The 23,665-nt window shown below is 26.2% G+C and overlaps 1 protein-coding gene across 4 annotated transcripts in view; it reads left to right on the plus strand.

The window, feature by feature from the left end:
• Positions 1-23,665, plus strand: part of LOC132943407 (uncharacterized) — a 68,999-nt gene that overhangs the window by 19,306 nt on the left and 26,028 nt on the right. Inside the window, exons 1-4 of one of the 4 annotated variants that reach the window (XM_061012390.1) lie at positions 626-682; positions 18,135-18,305; positions 19,045-19,180; positions 23,158-23,303. In XM_061012390.1, the coding sequence (XP_060868373.1) occupies positions 18,257-18,305; positions 19,045-19,180; positions 23,158-23,303 (331 nt within the window). In that variant the 5' untranslated portion in view covers positions 626-682; positions 18,135-18,256. Of the gene's footprint in view, positions 1-625; positions 683-17,803; positions 17,919-18,134; positions 18,306-19,044; positions 19,181-23,157; positions 23,304-23,665 lie in introns of those variants that run through there. The other 3 variants (XM_061012389.1, XM_061012388.1, XM_061012391.1) reach the window with 3 other exon arrangements.

The raw sequence follows: 23,665 nt of genomic DNA on the forward strand, positions 1-23,665 counted from the left end.
AGAATAAAATATAATATACATATTATGTAGACATCCTGCCGGTTTCTTTTTAAACACTGTCGAGGAATCTAAATCAAAGAAAAAACGAACCTAATAGTATAATCTATTTTACATGTCATAAGGAGCACCGTTACCCCAGCACTGCCAAGTTTGAAACTGAATATCAAAATTATCCAGTATTATGTACTTTATTTTGTACAATTTTGTACAACCAAAATAAAATTTTGTACACCTTCCCCAACTTGAGAAAACGTGATTTCCTCATGACCTTGCTGCGTTAACATTACCCCGATCTCTTTATTTAATTATTGTTAATGTGAGTATGTATTAAACCAAATTTACATTTATTTTTATTGATAATAGGCCTCGGCAGCTAGGCCATATTGAATGGTACTAAAATTATTTTTTTTTTATTAAGTTAAATTTTGCGCAGTACAATGAAATTGAGCACAGTCAAAACAAATTAATTCATAATTTTCCTTCCCAATAAATTGTATTTGAAAAAAATAGAACATAATGAATACCTATCATTTAACAATTTATTATGCGGACTGAATACCATTTAAACCACAAGTTTGTACAGTTGTACTTATATATTAAAATTAGTTTTTATTTATTTCAACAGCTCAAACCCAATAAACAAAACAGTAATGTTTGTATCTAAGTTGTCACTTATTATTTGGTATGTACTAATATTATTATTATTATTATTATTATTATTATTATTATTATTATTATTTTTATAGCTATTAGTATAAAACTAATTATAGCACAAAAATTACAACTTCAATATGATAATAAATTGTATAGCTTGCAACCATTAAAATATATAAGCACAATATAGTTAGTATTAATTATGTAGTATGGGATCATATTATAATAATGATATAAAATAAAGATAATTAAGATAATAATATAAGATTAAGAATCTTATGTAGTTAGCTTGCACATATTAAAATTACACAATAACAGTTTTATAACGTCGGTACAGCGGTATAGATTACAACTGAATTATAAATAACTGATCTTTACTTAATGAATTCGTTAGAAGAGAGAGGAGAGGGTTTATGATAGCTATGAATTCGGAAATAAAAGAAGTAAATAATGTTTCGATGTCTGAAGAAAAATGGGGATGGTTTTGGTTAGAGGAAGTAACTTGAGCTTAATATTATGATGGTTTATCGGAATTGGAATTTAAAGTGGATTTAGGAAAGCTATAATATATTATAATACAATTGTTTTAATACGTTGAAAAAATATAATAGTTATATAACATAGTTTATACAATTATAAGACATTTCTAGAATGAAAAAGCGATTACCTATTATTGTATATCAGAATAAAAATTCTTACCATAAACCAAAATAAGTTGGGTTAAGTTAATAGAGTTAAGTTAATAGTATAATTGTTACCTAGCTAGGAAATCCCGTTTTCTCAAATTGGGGAAGGTGTACAAAATTGTACAAAATAAAGTAGATATAATACTGTACGATTTAAATTTTTTTGGATAAATGGATAATAATTGGTCATGGGCAGTGCTGGGGTAACGTTACAGCAGCACGGACATGGGTAAATCGCGTTTTCTCGTGTAGGAGAGGTGTACAAAATTGTACAAAATAAAGTACATAATACTGGATAATTTTGATATTCAGTTTCAAACTTGGCAGTGCTGGGGTAACGGACCTGTCATAAGGGTGTCGGATCCGAATCGTTTTTAGTACAAAAACTCGCCTCACAGGAATGTGGAAAATATGATGAAATTGTCAGATTTCAATAATTGTTTTTTTTTTCATTTGAAACTTTGGGTTGGACTCTATTATTAAAAAAAAACTCTATATTCAGAAGTTGAAAAAAAAACGTCTAATGATATCACACATTTTTGTTTATTTTGAAATAAACGACGTTATTTAAAAAAAACCAGAATTCAATACGACCTGAATAAAGTTTTCTTTTTTCAAATAAAATGAAATGATCAAACCCTCAAAGTCCTATGATGCGTGATTATTTGTCCTGTAAAATCATCTTTGATCGTTGAAAAGGTTTGTTTTTTTATCTATACTGCTTTGTATGGTTGCCACACCTAAAAATCACCTTCATTTTTGCACCTTAATAAATAGCCGGATACGGCAGCCTTAACCCTGAGACAGTTATGAAATTATTAACATCAACTCCAATCAGCTTCTTTCTAAATCTAAATCAAATTGAAACATTATAATTTATTGTAAACGTATTATAAAAATTTCGTGCATACAATTAGGTCAATACCTATAGATACCAACAGTATATAATATTCTATGATATAATTGAATTAAAATATTTCTATTTCTTAAGGATTTGGATTCGTCACGTAAACATTTAACAACAAATAAGAAAATGTACTCACTATTTTGACTATGCAACAATGTCTTATAAATGAAAACTTTATCCAGACTATGCAAAAAATAATCCCTTAGTGTGCCTATCCGGAAAATGACAGGATCGTTATTGCACGTGCGTTGTAAAGGTCATTCCAATTTTCGAGGCGCAAATGAAATTCCCTTCACTGTACCATCATGTTTACAAAGTATATTAAACGGGATGAAATACGGAAAGGACTATGCGCCAATGTCAAGAGCAATTTATATGGCTGACGTCGAACAAATTTACTGTTATTCAGTGCTAGGTGTGTCATTAATATACAGTATACACATATACATTATATCGTGTAAAATAAAATATATGTTCAATGTTGACCCATGAAAGGTAATATTTGTAAAAATCAAATAGTGATACACCGATTCATTAGTAAATTATATGAAAAATAATAGTACGACCCTCTTAAAAACGTAAGTAGGTATTGGTATATGTACATAATATTATTAATTCAAACTTAATTAAGACAAAACCAGCTGATAGGTACATGTATTATAATAACGTGTTATAATGAGTTGTCTCGAAAAAAAATAATAGGCTACTTAATACATAAAATTCATTTTAAGTTTCCATATATTTAGATTTTATGAACTGTTTAATAATCTATAGTGCCAGTTAAATAATGTGATAAATAAATGTTTCATTAAAAATATGCTATTAGCATAAAACTGAAATTAATTAATATTTTGTTTATTTATTTTGTTTAAACGGCTTTTTATTAATTAATTTAAAAACATTAATCAAATTTTCATTTTTATAATGTATAATTAAAGTTTATATTATAAAATAATATAGGTAATACTTTCTCTAAACAATAATGTATATCACATTTACTGAAATTCACCTAAGTTTTCTGAGTTAATCTGAAAAAGTTCTGTAATAATCGAAAAGTAATATAACCTATAGCCTATTTATAAACACCACTTCTGTTAAGTATATAATTTATACGAAAGAAGTTTGTATATATTAATATATTAATTAAAAAACGTTAAAGGTCAAAACTAAACTAACAAAATATATAGCAATAATAATTAACGTACTTACCTACCTATAATTTTTTTTTTTTTTAGTATGCATTAACTTACTGTTTAAATATTTTCAAATAATAAATAGAGTTTTGTTTCAAGATATTTAGTATCCGATAAACATTATGATTAATATTCGACCGTATCGCATTAAATTAAAAAAACAAAATACGAAACTTCAATTATTTCAAACAGCGAACCCAAATTACTTAAACCTATATATTACATATATTTATTATACTACGCATCAAAATAAATTTTCATTTTCACATTATTAAGTCGACAGGCATATTTAAAATTTACGACTGTTCTTGATTCAGGATATAGGAATGAAAAAAATCTGATCATAAACTTTCCCAGGCTATTTATGTGTATGAAATCCCATCGTAAAACCCATGTATGCGAAATTACCGAAACGTGCTCGATCTATTGCAAATCCAATGCAATGGCTCACTGTTCGTTCCTCTCGGGGGGTCACAAAATTCGCAGTTTCATTGACCGTGTCCAATGTGCAGTTCAATCAATCTTATGGGTGTGAAATTACTAAAGACGATAAAAAATATATAATACCATTTGACGACCTATGAATAATGTTTTTACGACATTTGAACAAAAAAACCTTATCAAATAGTACGAGTTAATGAAAAATTATACACTTGTGTGTAGAGAATTTGACTTAAATACAGTGAAAAAGTTCCATTTATAATATTATAATAAGTGTATATAATTCCTACTTTAGTACGGTAGGTATAACTACTTAAAGAGAGTGTTTCAACCAAACAAAATGTTTCAAAATGAAATATGATTTTGGAAAATTATTAATGTATAGAGGAGGCAACATTATTATTAATCATAACATATTTTTTGTTTCCAAAAATAATAATTTTTTTCATGTTTCTGAGAAATCTAAGAGTACTCAAGAGTATAACATTTGAATGAGTATTTAAATTTTGATGGACATTTTAATGCAATGTACCTACAAACAAAAAGTGGGTATAAGTACGATAATATTATATTATATTGGCAAGTTTGTATCAAAACAAGCGCTGTGAGACCATATGTGCACCACGTGTCTAGAATTTATTCACGGATTTGGCCAACAACAATTTCCCTACATTGACCTAAAACGTATCAACCATAAGATAAATGTCTAGCGCTCTGAAATCTGAATCCAAAAAAGTTGACTCGTCGACTCTATACATGATAAATATTTTATTATTTTTACTAGCATGATAAATGTTATTAAAATTCTGAGAGAACATGGTCATATATGCACGTAAACACGCCTATGGTGTGCACTACAGTAGTTATTGATAAAAAATGTGAGGATTATAGGGAAAACTTTACATTAAAAACATTATAGATATACTTTTAGATATTATTCAACAATCATTCAAATAGGTATGCAAAAAGTATTGGTCGAATTTATAATAAAACTTCACTACTATTGGTAGCAAACTTCTGTTGTCAGGTCAACTAAAGTAAAAATTAAGTATTTTTACGGTATAATTTATTAATGAATTAACGTTATAATGTTTTTAATCTTAATCATTCATTTGTATACATATTAAATACAATATACAATAATATGTATATACAATTCAATATGTAAAGATATTATTTAACTGATCAAATTATACACATTGTAAACTGTAGACGTCAACGTCCATCTATGAAAGAAGGGTTGTTTAAAATAATATATTACATATTGTTAGGATTGGGATTTTTAATCCCTCTTTGGTATTACATTTTTTTAATAAAGTTTCCTAAAATTCTCTTATTTTCTTTTTATTAAAATAAAATACACTTTTTATTTTTAATAATACACAATAGAATATATTCAGAAAATAATTTCCTGAAAACGTTAACTGACATAAAACAAATTAGCAACCAATGAACAATAAATCAGGAATTTGTAAGATATTTTGGTGTTAAAAAAAATAAGAAATGGTTAACAATTGCTAACCATTTATACACGACCTAATCATTCTACTCTTTTGTATAAACATTAAATTATTATTAATTAGGATAAATTAAGATAAATTCATAAATACTTACCTGTGTTTTTATGTTTTAATATAAACAAACCTGCATTATACAAATTTCTCTAATGTAGTTTTATTTAAAATAACCTTAAGTTTTATTTGTTATTTCTAAACTATATTTTAAGTTTTGTAAAATATGTCTAACTATAACTTTAGTCTATTAATCATAACCATGAAATTGGTTTGAAGTTGTAGCATTTAAACCTTCAACATTTTAGAAAGAGTTTAAAGAACTTCAGCGTGTATTTCACATAGTATGACATGTGATATGGAGTGGAGATGTTTTGACCGTCATTTTATTTTTATTATGAATATACGTTTAACTTTTGAAAGAATTTTCTAAAAACTTCAAACCATGAGTTTCGTTTTAATTTTTATTTTGCAAACAATTTATAATTATGAATATATAATATTTTGGAAAAATTTTCTTTTTATTGAAACGTATATTATGGAGTATGGACACAACGTAGCAATATATATATATAATATATATATATAAATGGTTCAAACCAAACTTTGCTCGAAATCATTTTTTGAATAATTTGATGAGTTATAATTACTCTTAAACTTAGTATCATAGCACACTAGCCCACCACTACTAACTCTATGCAAGCTCTTTTAAATGATATTGCACATTTACATTGTTCGATGATTTACTCTAGAAATATAAAAATCATTAAATGTATGTTATTGGACACTACTAAAATACGTCTTAGCGTTTATTCTACAGAATCTAAATAAATACAAATATTTAATAATAGGATATAAATTAAATATATTATTATGTCTATTATTTAATTAAATGTTTTTTTTTCAGTCTATTCGTTGTATAAATGTTTCATTCAACCAAATAATCTTATGCCATTAATCAGTATTTTCTTCATAGACCTTCAGTTAGAAAACCATAATAAATCAGTGGTAGTTTTGAAAACAGCTTGTATCTCATCACATAAATTGAGTTTTTTAATATAACGAATAAAAATCCCACTTTAAAAGGATTTAAAACTACTTTTCAGTTTATTAAATAATTCCATACTCAACCAATACAAAGTTACTTAACCAATTAAACTTATTTGTGCATTTAAAAAATGGTTAGGTACGTCAATTATCATTGTTTTGAGATATTTTAATTAAATTAGTTTAAAAATCCTAGTAAAAATTTTAAAGTACCTAGGTAAGTACTTTTAACGTTATATATGGTACAATAAATACAATATTGTTTTATACAGTGTTATTTTAAAAGTTTATATTAATTTGAAACGAACGTAGTTACGCTCATTTCGATGATCTTATTCCAATGCATGAAATATTAAATAAGGTATCCCCACTATCCAATTATATTGTATGATAATATGACAAAAATTAATTTAATATGACAATGATTTTCGAAATATCCCGTACGTACCACGGCGAATAAAAAGATTTTTACGTTAATATAATCTGAGTGAAGCAAGTACCAAATGTATTGGGTCTACAGAGTGTTTTTTTTTTAGTTTATGTGACAACGGATATGAGTAGAATTAAAGTTTCATGAAACGTCGTATATGTAGATCAAACATTTTATCCAGATGGTATTTTTATCGATGTTCCCAGTATAAAAAAAAACTAAAAAAAAATTGTGAAATTTACGACCAACCACTTTTCAGCATAATTTACTATAAGGCCATTGTAATTTTCTCAGAAAAACCATGTGCATAAAGTAAAATAAAATAAAATGAATTTATTTAATTATTTTAGTGAATTTTTATATTGATAGCAAGAAACGTAATAGTTATTTTATTCTACTAATATTAAAATAAAAAAACCATAAAAACCATAAAAACTTAGCATATTCCTATTATAAATTATAATATTTCATAACTCATAATCGTATAGGTATATCGTATATCTACTACACTTATTAAAACCATAAAAAAAATACAATAAAATAGCATTTAAATTTAATAAATCGTTTTAAAATAATATATCTCGTTTTATTACTTTCTCAACTTAAATACTTGTCTTTTTGATCCAATTAATAGCACATTAAATATTTCCTCCTAGGTATTTAAATAAAAAATATTTCATACAAATTAAATTAAATGATTTTAAAAAAAATTAGATCATTTAACTTTTATTGTATATAATAATATTATGTTGAGTTATTATTATTATTATTATTATTACTATTATAAGTGTTTTTGTTAAATGGTTATGGATTAGATTTTTTTTTATTATTGGATTAATGCTGAGGTCATTAGCCTGTAAGGTTGGTATGGTAATGTTAGAATGGTTGGTACGGTTGTAAACACGTGCTTATGTGGCAAGGGTTTTTTGGGCACTACGAACCCCGGTGGTCATCCATCCGGGAAGTAGTGGTAGCAGCAGTTACTTACTCTCAGTTACTTTGCGTGACTGATAGCAGCCAACGCGCCACGCCAAGCCACGCATAAGGATTCTAAGAGTTCAATACCACATAAAAGGCATTAATTTAAAGTCACTGAATGGAATTATTTTCAAATTTGGGTTTATATATTATTGTACAAAATTGTCTAAAATGTCCAATTTTGAAAAAAACATAATATCTGTTAATTGTCGTTTATTATAAAGTACAATTAAGTAGAATACAAATTGTTGTTATAAAACAGTTTGTTTAAAAAATTAAATGATATAACAAGTTGAAGTCAATATTAAAATATAAGATTAATACTGTAACAAATACATAATTATTTTTTAAAAATAACGAACTCATTACTTGATCGATTCCATTCATTAGTCAATAAATTCAATAATATTTGAACGAATCATAAAAAAAAATGTTCCACCAACAAGTTTAACCATGTTTTTACATAAGACTGTAATCACTAAATATATAGAATGGTTTGAAATTTTAATTACATGACTAAAAAGTTAAGAGTAGGTTATTCAACCTATTTTAAAAATGTTTTGTAAACAAGGCTATGCTATAAGGAAATAATGAACATACTTTTTTTTATTTAATAAATTATTAAAAACCATAAAAATGGTTATGTAATACAAAATGCAACCAAACGTTTATATTTGTAATCGTTAATTTTAAAAAATATAACTTGCCCATTCAACATGTGTTCTATACAAATATTTAATAAAATATGTATTTTTTTTATCTTGTTCATGGAACATGGGTTATATCATGACTTAGCAGTCTGGGTACTGTTAGAGACTTTGCACCTCTGACGTATTATTTATGCCATCCAAAAATATCAATATAACACTTATTTATCCATGATTGCAGGTGGGGGAGAGATATAGGTCATTACCACATTATCTAGATGTTTTAAACTTATAATATTTTAAAGCAGCTAGCACACTACACGGAAAGCATTTTAGTTTGTAAGTACATTCAGTTCTAAGAAAATTGGTATCGGAAGTTTGTTTTTATTCGCATTGTTCATCAAGGATCGATAAAATCCGCGTGACATCTGTGGGCCCGATACCGTACGATATGGTAACTTTTACATGTATATAAAATAGTAGATCATTTTTGCCGGAAAATAAATTATTGAAGTCACTTGACGTGGTAACCACTCATTCTCTTCCCAAAAATATTGAAATTTTCAAAAAAATTGTAGGCAAATAATTATTATCTATTTGTATGCTGACTTTTGTGATTTGCATGTTTATTTAGTTAATGAGGCCGTTTTTCATTTCTTAATATCTCCTAGAATCTAAATTTTTATTTTTACGGATTTTTGATGATCGTTGTGATAAACACATAACACATGGATATTTGCAATAATTTAAATAAGAATTGTAAACAAAAAATACTGAGACGGTGTGCTCTTTTAATATCAAAATAAAACAATAAGTTAATGAATTACAACCCTTTTTTTATGTTTATACAATCATATTTTGGTAAAATTTGTTTTAAAGGAAGAATAGACGGACATGATTTTTCACGGTATTAATTTAGAATACATTCAACAGTTTTGATTTAATGTTTAAGAAAAAGAAAACTAACTACTGATGGTTAAATTTGAATCTACCAGGAAAATGCATTACATTCAGATGTGCATAACATTATGTTAAGTTCGGGATATCAAAGACTTAAGAAGAATTAGCATAACAATATTCACAAATGGAAATACCTATACTTGTTCACAAATAATTGAAATGCAAATATTAATCGTTCTTTAGACGAAAACTATTTGAAAACCTAGACGATGAGTACCTAAATCAAAAGATTTTCAGAAAATTAATAACTTATTAAGTACAAAAAACTACGCGATTACATCATATTATTGACATTTACTAAAATATAATGTCAAGAGATTTGTATTATCCCTCAGCCTGATACATATTATTATAATGGTTAAACAAAATAGTCAATTATAAAATTACAAACCTATATTATGTATTTATATTTAGAAAATAATATATACCTAGTAATCGTTATCTGTATACAATTAGTAAATTATTATCGTGTCCTGAAAACCTGGATGAATTTTATATCAAGGTGTATTGAATTAAGACTTTATAGATTATTATGATTTCAAAATGTTTTTTTCTTGTATCTAAGTAATTGATGAAAATACCATCATACAATATTAATTGTACGCCAATATGAAAAACCTATGTTTAATGATAATTAGGCACAGAAACAAATCAATAATAAATGCAACTAATAATAACTATAATATTGTCAGTGCTCTTAAAGAATAAATCCATTAGTGCTCCAAATAGCCCGACAACTACCTATGGTTATTATTTAAATCTTAAACTTTTCTGAGCTTATTATACTATACAAGTATCTAAGAAAATATTATGTGGACGTTAGTAATATTTTTACTACATAAATATTAATAGTGAACAATGCAGGTACATTGTAATTTAACACAACTCAAAAAAGTATAGAACACACTAAACAGTAAACACATTCACGGAAGAAAGGAAGCGGATGAATTAATATCATTCTATATAACTATATAAGCAACCAGTGTAGACAAGGAAAGAAAAAGTTTAACATTCAGTGCTTGATTAATGAGCAGACATATAGTCTAGGACACCACGCCCTTTGTTCATACAAAACGATGACCTCTCGTGTCCTGCATTACAAGTCGGTATGTGTCATTTTGTGTGTACACATATTGATATATCACACAATTAGTTCGCTATCAAAGCATATTCTTATACATTTATCGTTCTTACGAGAAATGATGTAGTTATTTTAACGTATAAACAAACAATTTAAAAAACAATTTTTTTTTAAATTTAACAAAAACAAAGAAAAAATATTTTTTATTGAGAAACAATAAATTATAAACATTAGTATTTACTGAATAAGAATTAAGAACCAATACTTAGTAAAACGAAATTTGGTATTATTTTTATTTTTATGATATTTTAAGTGAAGGTATTATTAGATAATAATATATTATATTATAGATATCTTATTAAAATTGAAATATAAAGCCTAGCTACTTCTCAAGAGTAAAACGAATGATAATTTTGTTTTTCTTCATTCAAAAATGAACTTATTTCGAGAACTAATATAAGATTTTTTCTTATTGGATAAATATTAATAATTTATTTTGAACTATAAAATCATTTAAATTATATTTTACTATTATTATTATGTATAGGCATCTAATATTTATTATACTTAATAAAATAATATAATAATAACATTTTAAATACATTAATATAGTAATAATCAAAAGATTAATATTTCGGACAAATAATTTAAATGATTTCACAGTTTGAAATAAATTATTCGTGTTTATGCTAATTAAAAAAAAAACCATACTAATATGAGTTTTCGTAATAAATTGTATTATGAATGAAGAAAAATAAAATATTTTTTTTTAAAGCCTTGTAGGTACATTATCCCGAGGGTAATTTAAGTATTTTATGCTGAATAAACGTTATGCTCATGACAAGTTTTATTCTAACTTTCTGAGTCACTCAACTATTTGTATAAATGCGAACAAATACTATAAGCAGTATCCATGCATTTTAGAGTGTATGAAAAGCAAATATTTTAATATTGTTTAGGGAATTAGAATCAAATTATTTACATTTATAAGTAAAATATCCTTCATAGATTTATTCTAAGTACCTAAGTATTTGAAACAAACATTCAAAAATCGAATTTGTTATTTATAAATAAATTGGACCACATATAAGTCTGGTAGGTATAAGAAAATGTGAAACAATATTGGGTATATGTAGGTAACCTTCATTTTGCATAATATTATAATTTTGAAAATCTTTTCTAGTATATAAATTAAACATGATATAACCACACAACTTATACCTATGTTCGTACATATTCATTGTTGTATATTATTTTATTATTATGATTTATGAGCTATTGATAATTTATAACGTTAAAAGTGATTGATTAAAATGTGTAATTAAAAACTGAAATACGAATACCTAAACACTATGTATCTGGATTTATATCTGATGGTACCGAATTATTAACTGAACTAATATCGTGGCTGTATAATTCTATATATATATATATTGAGTGAGTTTACGGGTCTCGTATCATTTAATTAATATTTGACATTAGCACTGAAATGCATTAATATACTATCCAATATTTCGATTAATATAGTGTGAGTGTGTGAGTGACTTATCTGTTCATCTTCATTAATATAACGTGAAAAACACTCTTCAGCGTTTCAAAATATCGTATAATAATAACTATATAATAGGTATGTCACATTAATTGGACGTTCTGAATTCTGTTCCGTTTTAACAAATAGATGAAATTTCTTTCCAATCCATCAAACTTATAATTACAGAATATAGAAAACTTTTCACGAAATGGACACAAAAATGTAGTAGTTCGGAAGGTATTCTGTTATCAATAAACCCGCATAACGAAACGATGGTAAAAATAGAACCTCATTTAACATATTTTTATTAAACTTCAACTATAAACGATTTATTAAAGGCGATTATGCATTCACGTTAATTATTAAAGTGGCACTTAAATAAATAAGTATACATTATTAATATTATTATTACAACGTATATTATATTTAAAATTTACCAGAGGGAGGCGCCAGAAGGCTATGTTGTTTTATTAATAAAAAATAAACATTAAACAACAAGACGTGTGTTTACTTGAGTTCTTGATTTTTTTGATTTGCATAATAAATATTGCTTGAGCACATAATATCAAATATTTTTTTTCTCAATAAAATTACATAATAGCCTGCTGGTGTCTAGGAACCTTTACAAGGTTTTAAATATAATAGCCGCGGCTGTTGACATAATACTATTACATGTTCAAACAAATAATACATTTTTCTATTTTTAATTTTAATTTTGATGAATTTTTTTTTTATCGTTTTTATTGCATAATCTATTTATAAATTTATCGAACAATAAGTGAACATTATAATGTGTATGTGTATAAAAAATACATGATTCACAGAATGAAAAAACCTCAAGTGGAAGAAAATCGAGATGAATTTAATTGTATTACTTAAATAATTTGATTTAACAAATTGCATGTTATAATATTATGCAATAATGTTATATTTGTTTTTGATTTTCTGACCAATTTCTTTATTGAACTTGATTAATTAATCATGTATATTTATTTACTTAATAATTTACTAGAATGCATAGTTTCTTTAAATAAATAGTGACTTTAATTAAAATCTTAAGAGGACGTCTGTGTGTTGTCTCCGTTTTACAAAGGTACAACATAGAAAAAACTGTTTAGCGTGGAATAGGCTCCAAATTAATATACGATATAATTCAGAACTTTATCTGTGAAATATCGTTTTTATTTTTTTGATATCACTTATACAGAATATTGTTTCAAAATCCATTATTTATTGTGTTTTTCAAACTTGAATAACTTTTTTTCTAATTCTGATATTGAAAAAATAAAAACGATATTTCACTAACCTCTTATGTGGTGAAAATTTCGTTTCTTAGTTATGACTGTAGCCTTGCCTTCTCAGTTATTTCCCGCGTAAAACCGTTTTTGGTATGTTATACATTTGTAAGATGGATACAACACATGCGGGTGTAGCGTCCTCCTAAATGATTTTCTATTTATATAAATTGAATACGTACCCGAGTACTATTATTTCGTTATGTGGATGTACAGATTGCGTTACAAGTTCCATACTGCTACAGTTCAGTGTCTGTTTCGTGAAAAGTTATCCATTGTGTAACTATTATGCCATGTTTCAAAAATGAAGTTTATATATTATTATTTATTACTTCTTAATTACAAGCATATTAAAACACTATAAAAACATTAAAATTAAAATATATTAATACATAATAATATAAAATCATACCATGATATGTTATCTATATAAGTTTTAATTTGTTAAAGATGAAAGTATCTAAGTAGAAAATATTCAAAAGATGCTTTTAATTCAATGTAAACTGAAAAAAGAATGTTTACAAAGTAGAAATTATAAAAAAAAAAACCATTTATACAATAAGTTTATAATTTAAGACTTATACTGTGTACCTACCTAGTTATTTTTTTACCGTTATTAATTAATATTTATTAGGTCAGTAAAATACGATTGAGAACGGCAATTTTAGTAATACGATTGAGAACACTCGATTTTTTTGCCAACATTGCCAAATTTAATAATTGTTATAGAACGATAATTTGAGCTTAAAAATTTGAACTTTTTAAAATTAAAATTATAATTGAAATTCGATCAGAAACGATTTTGAAAGGAGACGGAGACGGAAACGGTTTGTCAGCCTAGGATATTTTATATTATATTTATATTGTCATTAACTTATTATTAATACGGTAGACAGCAAGTTGAATTAATATTATTTATTATTATAATATAAACAATTTTTTTTTGTTTTTCCTGGTGCTTTTAGAAACTACTGGGAATTTTAACCTCCCCAAACCTACTAAGTTGAAAATCGAAGAATTATTTTGACTACTTATCTTGTACACAGATACAAAAAAAATAAATAATAAAACACACATTATTGTAAAATCAATACATTCAACGCTCCACTCAGAATCTAAAATACCTACCAATAAAACATAAATATTGAATACTAAACATAATAAATATTTGTATTACGTGGAAAAAAATTCTTACGCTATCTCACTAGGTATAACTGATATATAACATACGATACAGGTAACTCATTACATATATATTATATTACATTTTTTGTACATATTTTTATAAGTTTATAATTATTATACTCATGGATATTGTCCATATTGATTCCAAATTTATGTCACTATTAAAATTATAAATTCATTTTTATTTATTAGATGGCAGGTGCCCATTTATTTTTATAAGATAATAACTATTAACTTATGACTTTTTTCAAGAATATTTTTAGTACCCATTTTATTTATATACCTATACATTATTAAGTTCATCGATAGCCAAATAAATTATATGGCAACGTTGCACATAAATTTATTCTCAAACATATTGGTTTTTTAGGTCAGCGGTAAGTTCTTTATTAGTTTTAAGTGTTCTCAATCGTTTGGCCAAAAAGGTAAAACGTTCTCAATCGTTCGATAGCCTATTGCCCTATTAGATGAGTATTTGGTATGTTATGGACTGTAAAAGTAATATTCCATTTTATTTGGACAGTCCAGAGATTCGAAAATTAAAATTGTTTGTATATTTATTGATCGTAAAATGTATTATAAATACTGCAGTTCTGAAAAGGGTAACATTACACAACAGTTTTTGTTGTAACACAATTCAGAGTTTTTACAAAATTACACGGCACAAATCATTATGACATAGTAGCTATTATAATTATTTGTTATCATGCGTTACAATAATTTAATGTGGCTGAAATCTAACTAAAATAATTATTTATCAATTAATTAAAAAAATTTTATTTCAAAACCCTAAACAAATATCTCAATTGGTGAGACATATTTTTTTGGGAAACAACGCACAGTAAAGTTAAAGTCACAGTTTTATCATAATATTCATAAAAAATCTGTCATAAAAACTAGTACAAATATATAAACTGGTGAAATTTAAAAAATATATTCATATTAAAACTAAGTTAGTCAATTTGTATTTTCTATTATAATATTATAAACTGGTGTAATATTCAACTTAACCACCAGTGAAAACAATACTTTATCAGCAAAATGTATCAGGACTTTCTCCAATTCGTTTTGATCAAAAATACTTGTTTTCTGTTTATTTTGTTCAGTTACACTTTTGTCCAAGTTTCCATATCCAATATAAATTTAATTAAAATTAATAAATAAACATCTTCAAGCGTCGAATATAATTCAGATAGCGGGTGTTGGGTATTCGGGTACCCATTTCACTTACCTCATCTTGACACAGGATAAAAGGCATATGTATTAGTGCATATTATTTTATTATTCTAATTTTAAACACAACGATAAATCATCACATTATTCACATTCCAAAATCATTTAAATTAAAATGGAATTTTAATCAAATTTGTTTACTACTTTTGTTGCTTAAAGATAGTTTAAAACTAAGTAAAAGGTACTTATATCTACACTAAACTCTTGTTACATCGAAAATCAAGGGGAACAGAAAGAAGTTAGAGATATCGAGTTTTATTAAAATGGTAATATTTTCAAGGAGTTTTCAATTGAGTTCAATATTACAAAAAATGTTAGTTATCGACGTTTGACATAGTAACAATCTACTGTGCCTACCAAGCACCAATTCAATTAAATGTCCGATCATAGATAGGACCTCATAAATCTTTTTCACTGCTCAAAATTATACACATAAAACAACAAAAGAAAATAAATCGTTATAAGACTAATTAAATATTTCATGCACCATTTACTTAATTTACTAATGGAAATAATTCTTATGTATCTTTTGAACATATTAAATACTTAAACACCTATTATTTTATTTCACATTCATAATAAATGGCCTATGAATAATTCAGTCTTCAAAATAAAAGCTTTTATTGTATTTAGTGACAATATCCTTCAGAACTATAAAGTACCATCATGAACTATGTGTTAACTATGAACTAGTGTTATCGAGATAACACTGGAATTGTTTTTAATTTTTTCGATAGTTGAGTATAGTTTTAAAAATTTTAGTTATTATTATTTATTTATCGTACGGCTACAATTTGATACGTTAGTTATTTATAATATGTTCTATATGCGTATATGTGTAATATATTATATAGGCATCTGTCCAATATGCGACCTACATACCTACTTATTATCGGTTGAATTTACAACCTACACATAACACCTACACTACAATATTCGTAATACCTAGTAAAAACACATAAGTTATTTTAATAATATTACCTTATCAATTTATCATCATAAATATCCTGCCATAGAGAAATTATTTAATTGTATTTCATGACCTATAAAAAATCATATTAATTCATGGAATACAATAGTATAGTTTGCCTGTTTTGGTTAAGATATCACCATTACTCCTCTTTAAGTTGTCTCAGTATTAATAGAGACGCCCAGTTAACTTTGATTTCAAATCACTTTTTCAGTATCTTCTACTGGCATTCTATACCTTGGGTATTGGCATTTGTATCCGGGTAGATAAACATTTTTGGATGATTCACAGTACCTATTGTGAATGTATCCTTCATTGTTTGGTGACTAATAAGCTTTTCATTCATCACTATGGATTATGGAGTATGGATTATAGGTCCTAATTCTACTCAGCTTTTAACTATAGGAAGTAAGGTTGCTTTGTCACGTTTTTTAACCATGAATAAAAGTTGTTTCAAAAATATCGTATTTTTACAACAATGGCAGTAGATACGATAAAATATCTGAAAATTTACTTTCTCCTTCCTCCAATTCAAGCACTGCATATAAGTGAATTTTGTTTGCTTGTCAAAGTATATAGTACGTTTTTTTAAGTATTAATTCCTAGTTTTAACCCATACAACAGCCCGAACAATTTTTAAAATGTATATTCCACAAAATCTCCAATAGGAAAATTCTTCATTCTATGAATCATATCTTTTTTTTATCGCTTACACCATCACAATCACATAAATACAATATGCTCAAAATAATAAATTGTGTACCTTGTAATGGAATTTCATCACCAAAAAAAAAAAAATAAGTTGATGTAATTATTTTACACACCCTTGTTTTTCAAACAGTTTGATAATTTTTTTTTTAGTATAATAAAGCTACATATAGCTATTAGTGCACTAATATCATATTTCCTGCACTTAGTTGGGTGAAGTTAAACAAGTTTCAAACACCCGATCTATATTTTGCTTTGTAGATATCACTTTTCACTTACCCCCGCATATTTGATATTTTTCATAGTGTCACTGAAATATATAGTGTAACAGCCAACATACTCTATTTATAAACATATTTGTTAAAAATGTGTAAAGTTCTGTTGAAATTAAAGTGAAGTATAATATGAAGTTTGAATGTCTAGATAAGTGGTCTGAAAATGAAACACTAATAGCTGCAACTGTATGTCTAAACATATAATATGATAAAACATAATGGATGTATTTATCTTATTATTATTGATATAACTATTTATACACAATAGCATCAAAAACTATAAAACAATTTTTCTCGTGTTTACAATGTTAAATTGTATTAATTTTTTACAAAATATTATTGAAAAAAATATGATAAAAATTGAATTCTTCTAATATGTATTAACTTTATTTTATATTTCAGAATATTGTAAATCGGGATAATGATTTTAAAATTATATTTTCTTAAAATCAATTTAAAATCATCGATTATCATGTATGATCGTCAACGAGAAGACTAATACACATCAATATGCGTAGCTTAGTATGATACTGTGGCCGATTTTTTGCATACTATATGGATTTCAAACAGTGTGTAAGTATGTCATGATTTATTAAATGGTTAAGTTATTTAATTAAATTCAATATATTGCAATATGCGTAAATTATTACACATTCCCCTTCTATTGCTCTACGCCCAACATCAGCGGTTTAGGTTTATCTAAAAACTATCCAATTTTCATAAATAATTATATAAAATGCAAAATGTAATTACTTACTTAATATAATAATAATTATGTACACGAATATTTAATCACCTACATACACATTCACCAATACACTGTTTTAAGTTTGGCACCAAATGCAATAATGAAAACATATAAATTAACAATTCTATTTTCACTATGCTCGACAGTGCATAAAGATTAATTTTTGAGACTTTAATTTTCCATGGTACCACATAACGGGTGAATTTGTTATATAATGAATAATATCTTCATAAATTCAAAATGATGTGTTTGTTCATTTTAATATTTTCCGATGAAAAAATGTCAGAAAAACGCATTGTGACGTGAAACAATTTAATGTTAATTTGATAATGTAAAAAATCGTTTAAATACACACATTATATTATCATATATTATGTAAATCAAATAATCAAAAGTGTCAATGCCAGATACTCAACTCATATACCATTATTAGGAACAATAATTATTCTTTATTGATATTATAATATTATCAGTTTTATAAAAATACATAATATATTTTCCCATTGAATAACGAATAACAATAGAATAAAAACCGTTTAATGAAATATGTATTTGTACCCGCAGGGGGTATTTCTGCCAGCCAAGCTCCTGGTGACATCACGGTCATGTTCATAAGTCCGACCACTGTCAAAGTATCTTGGAAAATATCACTAATAGGTATTGAAAAATATGACGTCATGTACAAACCAACCAACGCCAGGTATGACTACCACTGTTTTAGATTTAGTACCATTTGCACTTTGATCTACAACATTAATTTTAATAATATTACCAGCGTAGAAAATCTGATTCTATCCTAAGTATGTGAATAAGTTTTCATATATAATAAATTATATTATTTTACTTTTTTCAGTGTTATTAATATAAAGTTTTCATGACATGGCCATATTATACATTTAATGTTATTAAGATACAATTTTTTTTTTCTGTTATACAAAAATAGATAACGATTTAGTAAGTTTTTATAATAAAAATTAGATACAAGTGTTAATAGACATGGTTATTATTTGTATTGTTGTTATTATTATTATATTAGAAATTAGAACATCGTGGAGGTGTTCTCGTTTAAGCTAGAGTTGATTTATATTTAAGATTGTTATGTACGTTTTGATTGCAGATAGTTCGAAGTCTGTGGAATGGCTTCGTTTCTAATGAACTCGGGGGCACTCACTTGTAATTGGGCTAAATAAACTTGGAAAACTTGAACTTTGTTAATATATGCTTCGGGGAAGCATAAAGCACTAAGGGTTGTAGAATTCGCTTGTAAATATAGAGAGCATTTCCAACATAGAAAAATAAATTAATAAATAATTAAATTCAAATTTTAGTTTGTTCTATAGGTACTTCAGAATTAAGCTTGAAATGTATTTTCGTTTTCCCTCTATAATGTAATTTTATCTACCTAGGTATATGAAGTGTTTCTACTAAATCTTTTCTAGGATTGTACATAGGATTTAGATGGAATACCTATTTGACAAAAATTCCCTATGGACTATGTAAAATCGAATAAGGACCCAAAATATAAAATTTGCCATGGGTAAAATAATCTAAAATGATGCACAATAAATAAATAAAATATAGTTTTTGTGTTTCATAATATTTAACTTTTAATCATCCACATCGTTTGATAATAACTAATTTTAAGAACAAAATGTAATAGGGTCTTACATTCTGCTTAATGTGTATTATAAAATGTATAATTTCGTACATGATTAAACATGTAAAAATTGTTCATGAAGTTGCTTATTAAAAAAAAACTTATATAGGTATGTATAATTTTGAGCGATTTTAGCTTTTTAAAAAAAAAATAATTGATTTGGTAGGCAGATGTTACAGTAAATCTAAATTAAAATGATAATGAATATAATAGAAGAGGATCAAATGAAGTATAACAAATTAAATAATTTTTTTAATGTAGGTATTTTTACAAAGCCAAAAAACATAAAATAACAAAAACGTATATTTCTTTAGTTGCCAAGCTAAAATTTGCTTAGTAAAATTTAAATAATGAAAAAAAATAAATACTTTTATATGACTGTTATTTTTTTTTTAAATTGTACCTAGATATTTAAATGTTAAGCCAAATAAACATTGAAGATTCTTAATTTCATTAAACTTGATTTATATCTAATGTAACAACGCTTCACATCATATTAGTGTAACAATAAACATACTTTTATAGTCTTATCACTAAAAATACATATATCCTAAAAAATCGTATACCACATTTCGTTCAAAATATTTTAATTTCATAACTGTTGTAGCAGCTAGAAGAAATTTTATAAAATTAAAAGGATCCAAAAATGATGGTCCAGAATTTCAAGCTGACATTCAGTGACGAATTGGGGGAAGGGGCGTGGGAAGTGTCGCTAACTTATCATTAATTTAGTCTGGTGGTAAAGGGGAAAGGGAGAGCTATTTAGGCGGCTAAAATATTCGACCACGGTTGGCTAAAATGTCCCGATCCGGCTATTGTGACGTTTTCTAATTATTCACAAAATCAACAGTAGGCGCGAGCGGTAAAATAATTATTATAACTTTGGTACCGCACAACCACATCGTAATAATTGTATAAAACTATAAAATGTTATGTATAATAAACAAATATTGAAACGTGCAGATAGTAACGCACATTCATCTACGGGAGATTTACTGCTAATATCTGTGAATTGTAATAATAATCATGAGAAATGTCTCAACATCTTAATATATGAGAGATTCTGCAAATCATATAATATATGTTTGTTTGCCTTATGGGCGCCCATAGGCGGTGCCGAGTGGACCATTAAATAAAACACTTAGTAAAATATTCTGCTTTGAAAATGAAATCACAACTATATGCTGTCATTCAAAAAAGTAAAAAAATTATATGGATAAAAAATATCTAAAAATATAATTTTTAATAAAAACGTTTTTTTTTTTAACTTGAAACTATGTAAAAAAATATTTCCAAAAACATTAATACTTTTTGAGTTAATGAGTGTTTTACGCTTAATGAATCACCCTGCAGTATAGATGTCATACCATTCCTGGGCTACCTATACTTCTCAGTTATCGTACCATCGGTCAAACCTCTAGTCTCTACTAAACTTTTCTTGACCTATAGAATAAGTAAAACGTATCTACGGCCAATACATAATATGATATATGTTAGGGTTGGCTAAACTTGTTTTGATTAAATTCTACTACGAATATATTTTCTCTTTGAGATTGAAAAAAAAAATTAAAAAACTATGGTTACCAAACAATTTATTATTTTAATAATAATTACTTTTTCACTTTGTAAAAAAGCTTGAAAATGTAATGAAAAGCTCCCTTTATAAGTTTCATTAATGGAAGTTCAAAAATATTAAACATACATAAGCACGATTATTTCTTACATGCACTTAAAGTTCAAATTTTGACAACATTTGGAAAATTTTAAAACTATGTTCAGTTAGACATTCATAAAAGTTTTAATTTCATAGCTTTAACATAAGACATTTTAATAGAAGATTTCCAACAAGTTTGTCTAATGCTATCAAAAAAAAAAATTCACCAGAATGTTATGCTACTTATATAGTCATAAAATATTTCCGATTTCTAATAATTTTTTTTGGTAACTATTAAATTTGATTATTTATACGTATTCTAGGATGACACAACGTCTCCGCTCAGAATCGTTTTTTGTATGCAATGATTTATCATTGAATTCAAATATAACAAACCCATTACAACGACATACTCAACATGCAGAGCGTACAGCAGAGCGGTTCACTTTTTATTTCCTGATTATTTTAAAAATGATTTAAAATGTCTACTTTCTTCCCACCCAAGTACAAATTAGATCCAATTTACTACCAAAAACCTCCATTAAAGTTTATGATTGGAGCATTCCACTAGAAAAAGTGAGTCTAGAGTCTAGACACAATAAAAAATAAATTTGCATTTTAAAAAATACACATGATGGAATAATCAATGAATTCTTTGCTCCACGTCAGATTCTAATGTACACCATCAGAAAAACTTTTGATCCTGCAAATACGTGATATTGTTTAAATTTTGAATCAAATAGGCAGGTTACACAAAAAACGTAAAACAACGAAGACATTCAACAAGTAGTAATAATAATATAAATTCTAGTCTATAGATTAAAAGAAATTGAACAAAATATTTACTTTTACACAGTGGGAGTTACTTATTGGGGGAAAATTTTCAAGTTTTTTGTATGATGAAATCCACTTGGAGGAAGTGGAACATAAGGAGACATTGTCTAAATAACAAAAATACTGAATAGGTAAACATTATAATTTTTCGGTTTTCTATAATATTTAAAAATCAATACAATATCAGCTATGACCCTACTCAAATTAAATAATTATATTTAACCATTTAACCTAACCTAGATACATTATTATCTATAATATAATTAGTTATAAAAGAAAAAAAGAAAAGTACTTCGTATTCCCTTAAAATTACAAAATCTACAAATTACAATGCTTCACGTCAACGTAATTTTACGAACATGCAACTATATAATTTTATCGAATAACTCCTTCCAACTGCCACCCGGTCACGATACCTATCATATAGTCACGTATATAGGAACATTATATACAGCTACGGCCAGCCAACCACCATCGCGATTAAATATGTAACGATTTGTGTATTTGAGTGGGTGTTTTTGCCATTGGTCAGTTACAGGGTAGTAGCGGAGATAGCGGTCAATTCCGATTCCGTGACACTCGGTAACTTGATGCCAAATACACAATACCAAGTAACTGTGACAGCATTCAAAGCAGGTCGCCGATTCCGTAGCAGACCAGTAATATTTAAAACACTTGGTAAGTTACATCAAAATATAATGTTTAATGTTTGGAATAATAATATTTTTAAGTAAATTGAATCATACACAATCACTCAAAGTACCAAGACATTACTTTTTAACCTCAAACCATAATAATATGATCTAATAAATTATGAAATTAACTAGGTATATAGCCACATTTTTCCGTAATAATCACAAGTCACAACTAATTAACATTCCTATATACAGATAAATTAAAATCAGTGTTTACAAGTTATTGTTATTAAAACATAATTTTGTACATATTATGAAAACATAATGAATACATTTAGAAGAAACTATTTACCATATTATAATGATAGCAGATCAATGCTATTTATGTACTACTATATTATTATC

The sequence above is a fragment of the Metopolophium dirhodum genome, chromosome 4, assembly GCF_019925205.1.
Source record: "Metopolophium dirhodum isolate CAU chromosome 4, ASM1992520v1, whole genome shotgun sequence".
In the NCBI taxonomy this organism is placed as follows: Eukaryota; Metazoa; Arthropoda; class Insecta; order Hemiptera; family Aphididae; genus Metopolophium; species Metopolophium dirhodum.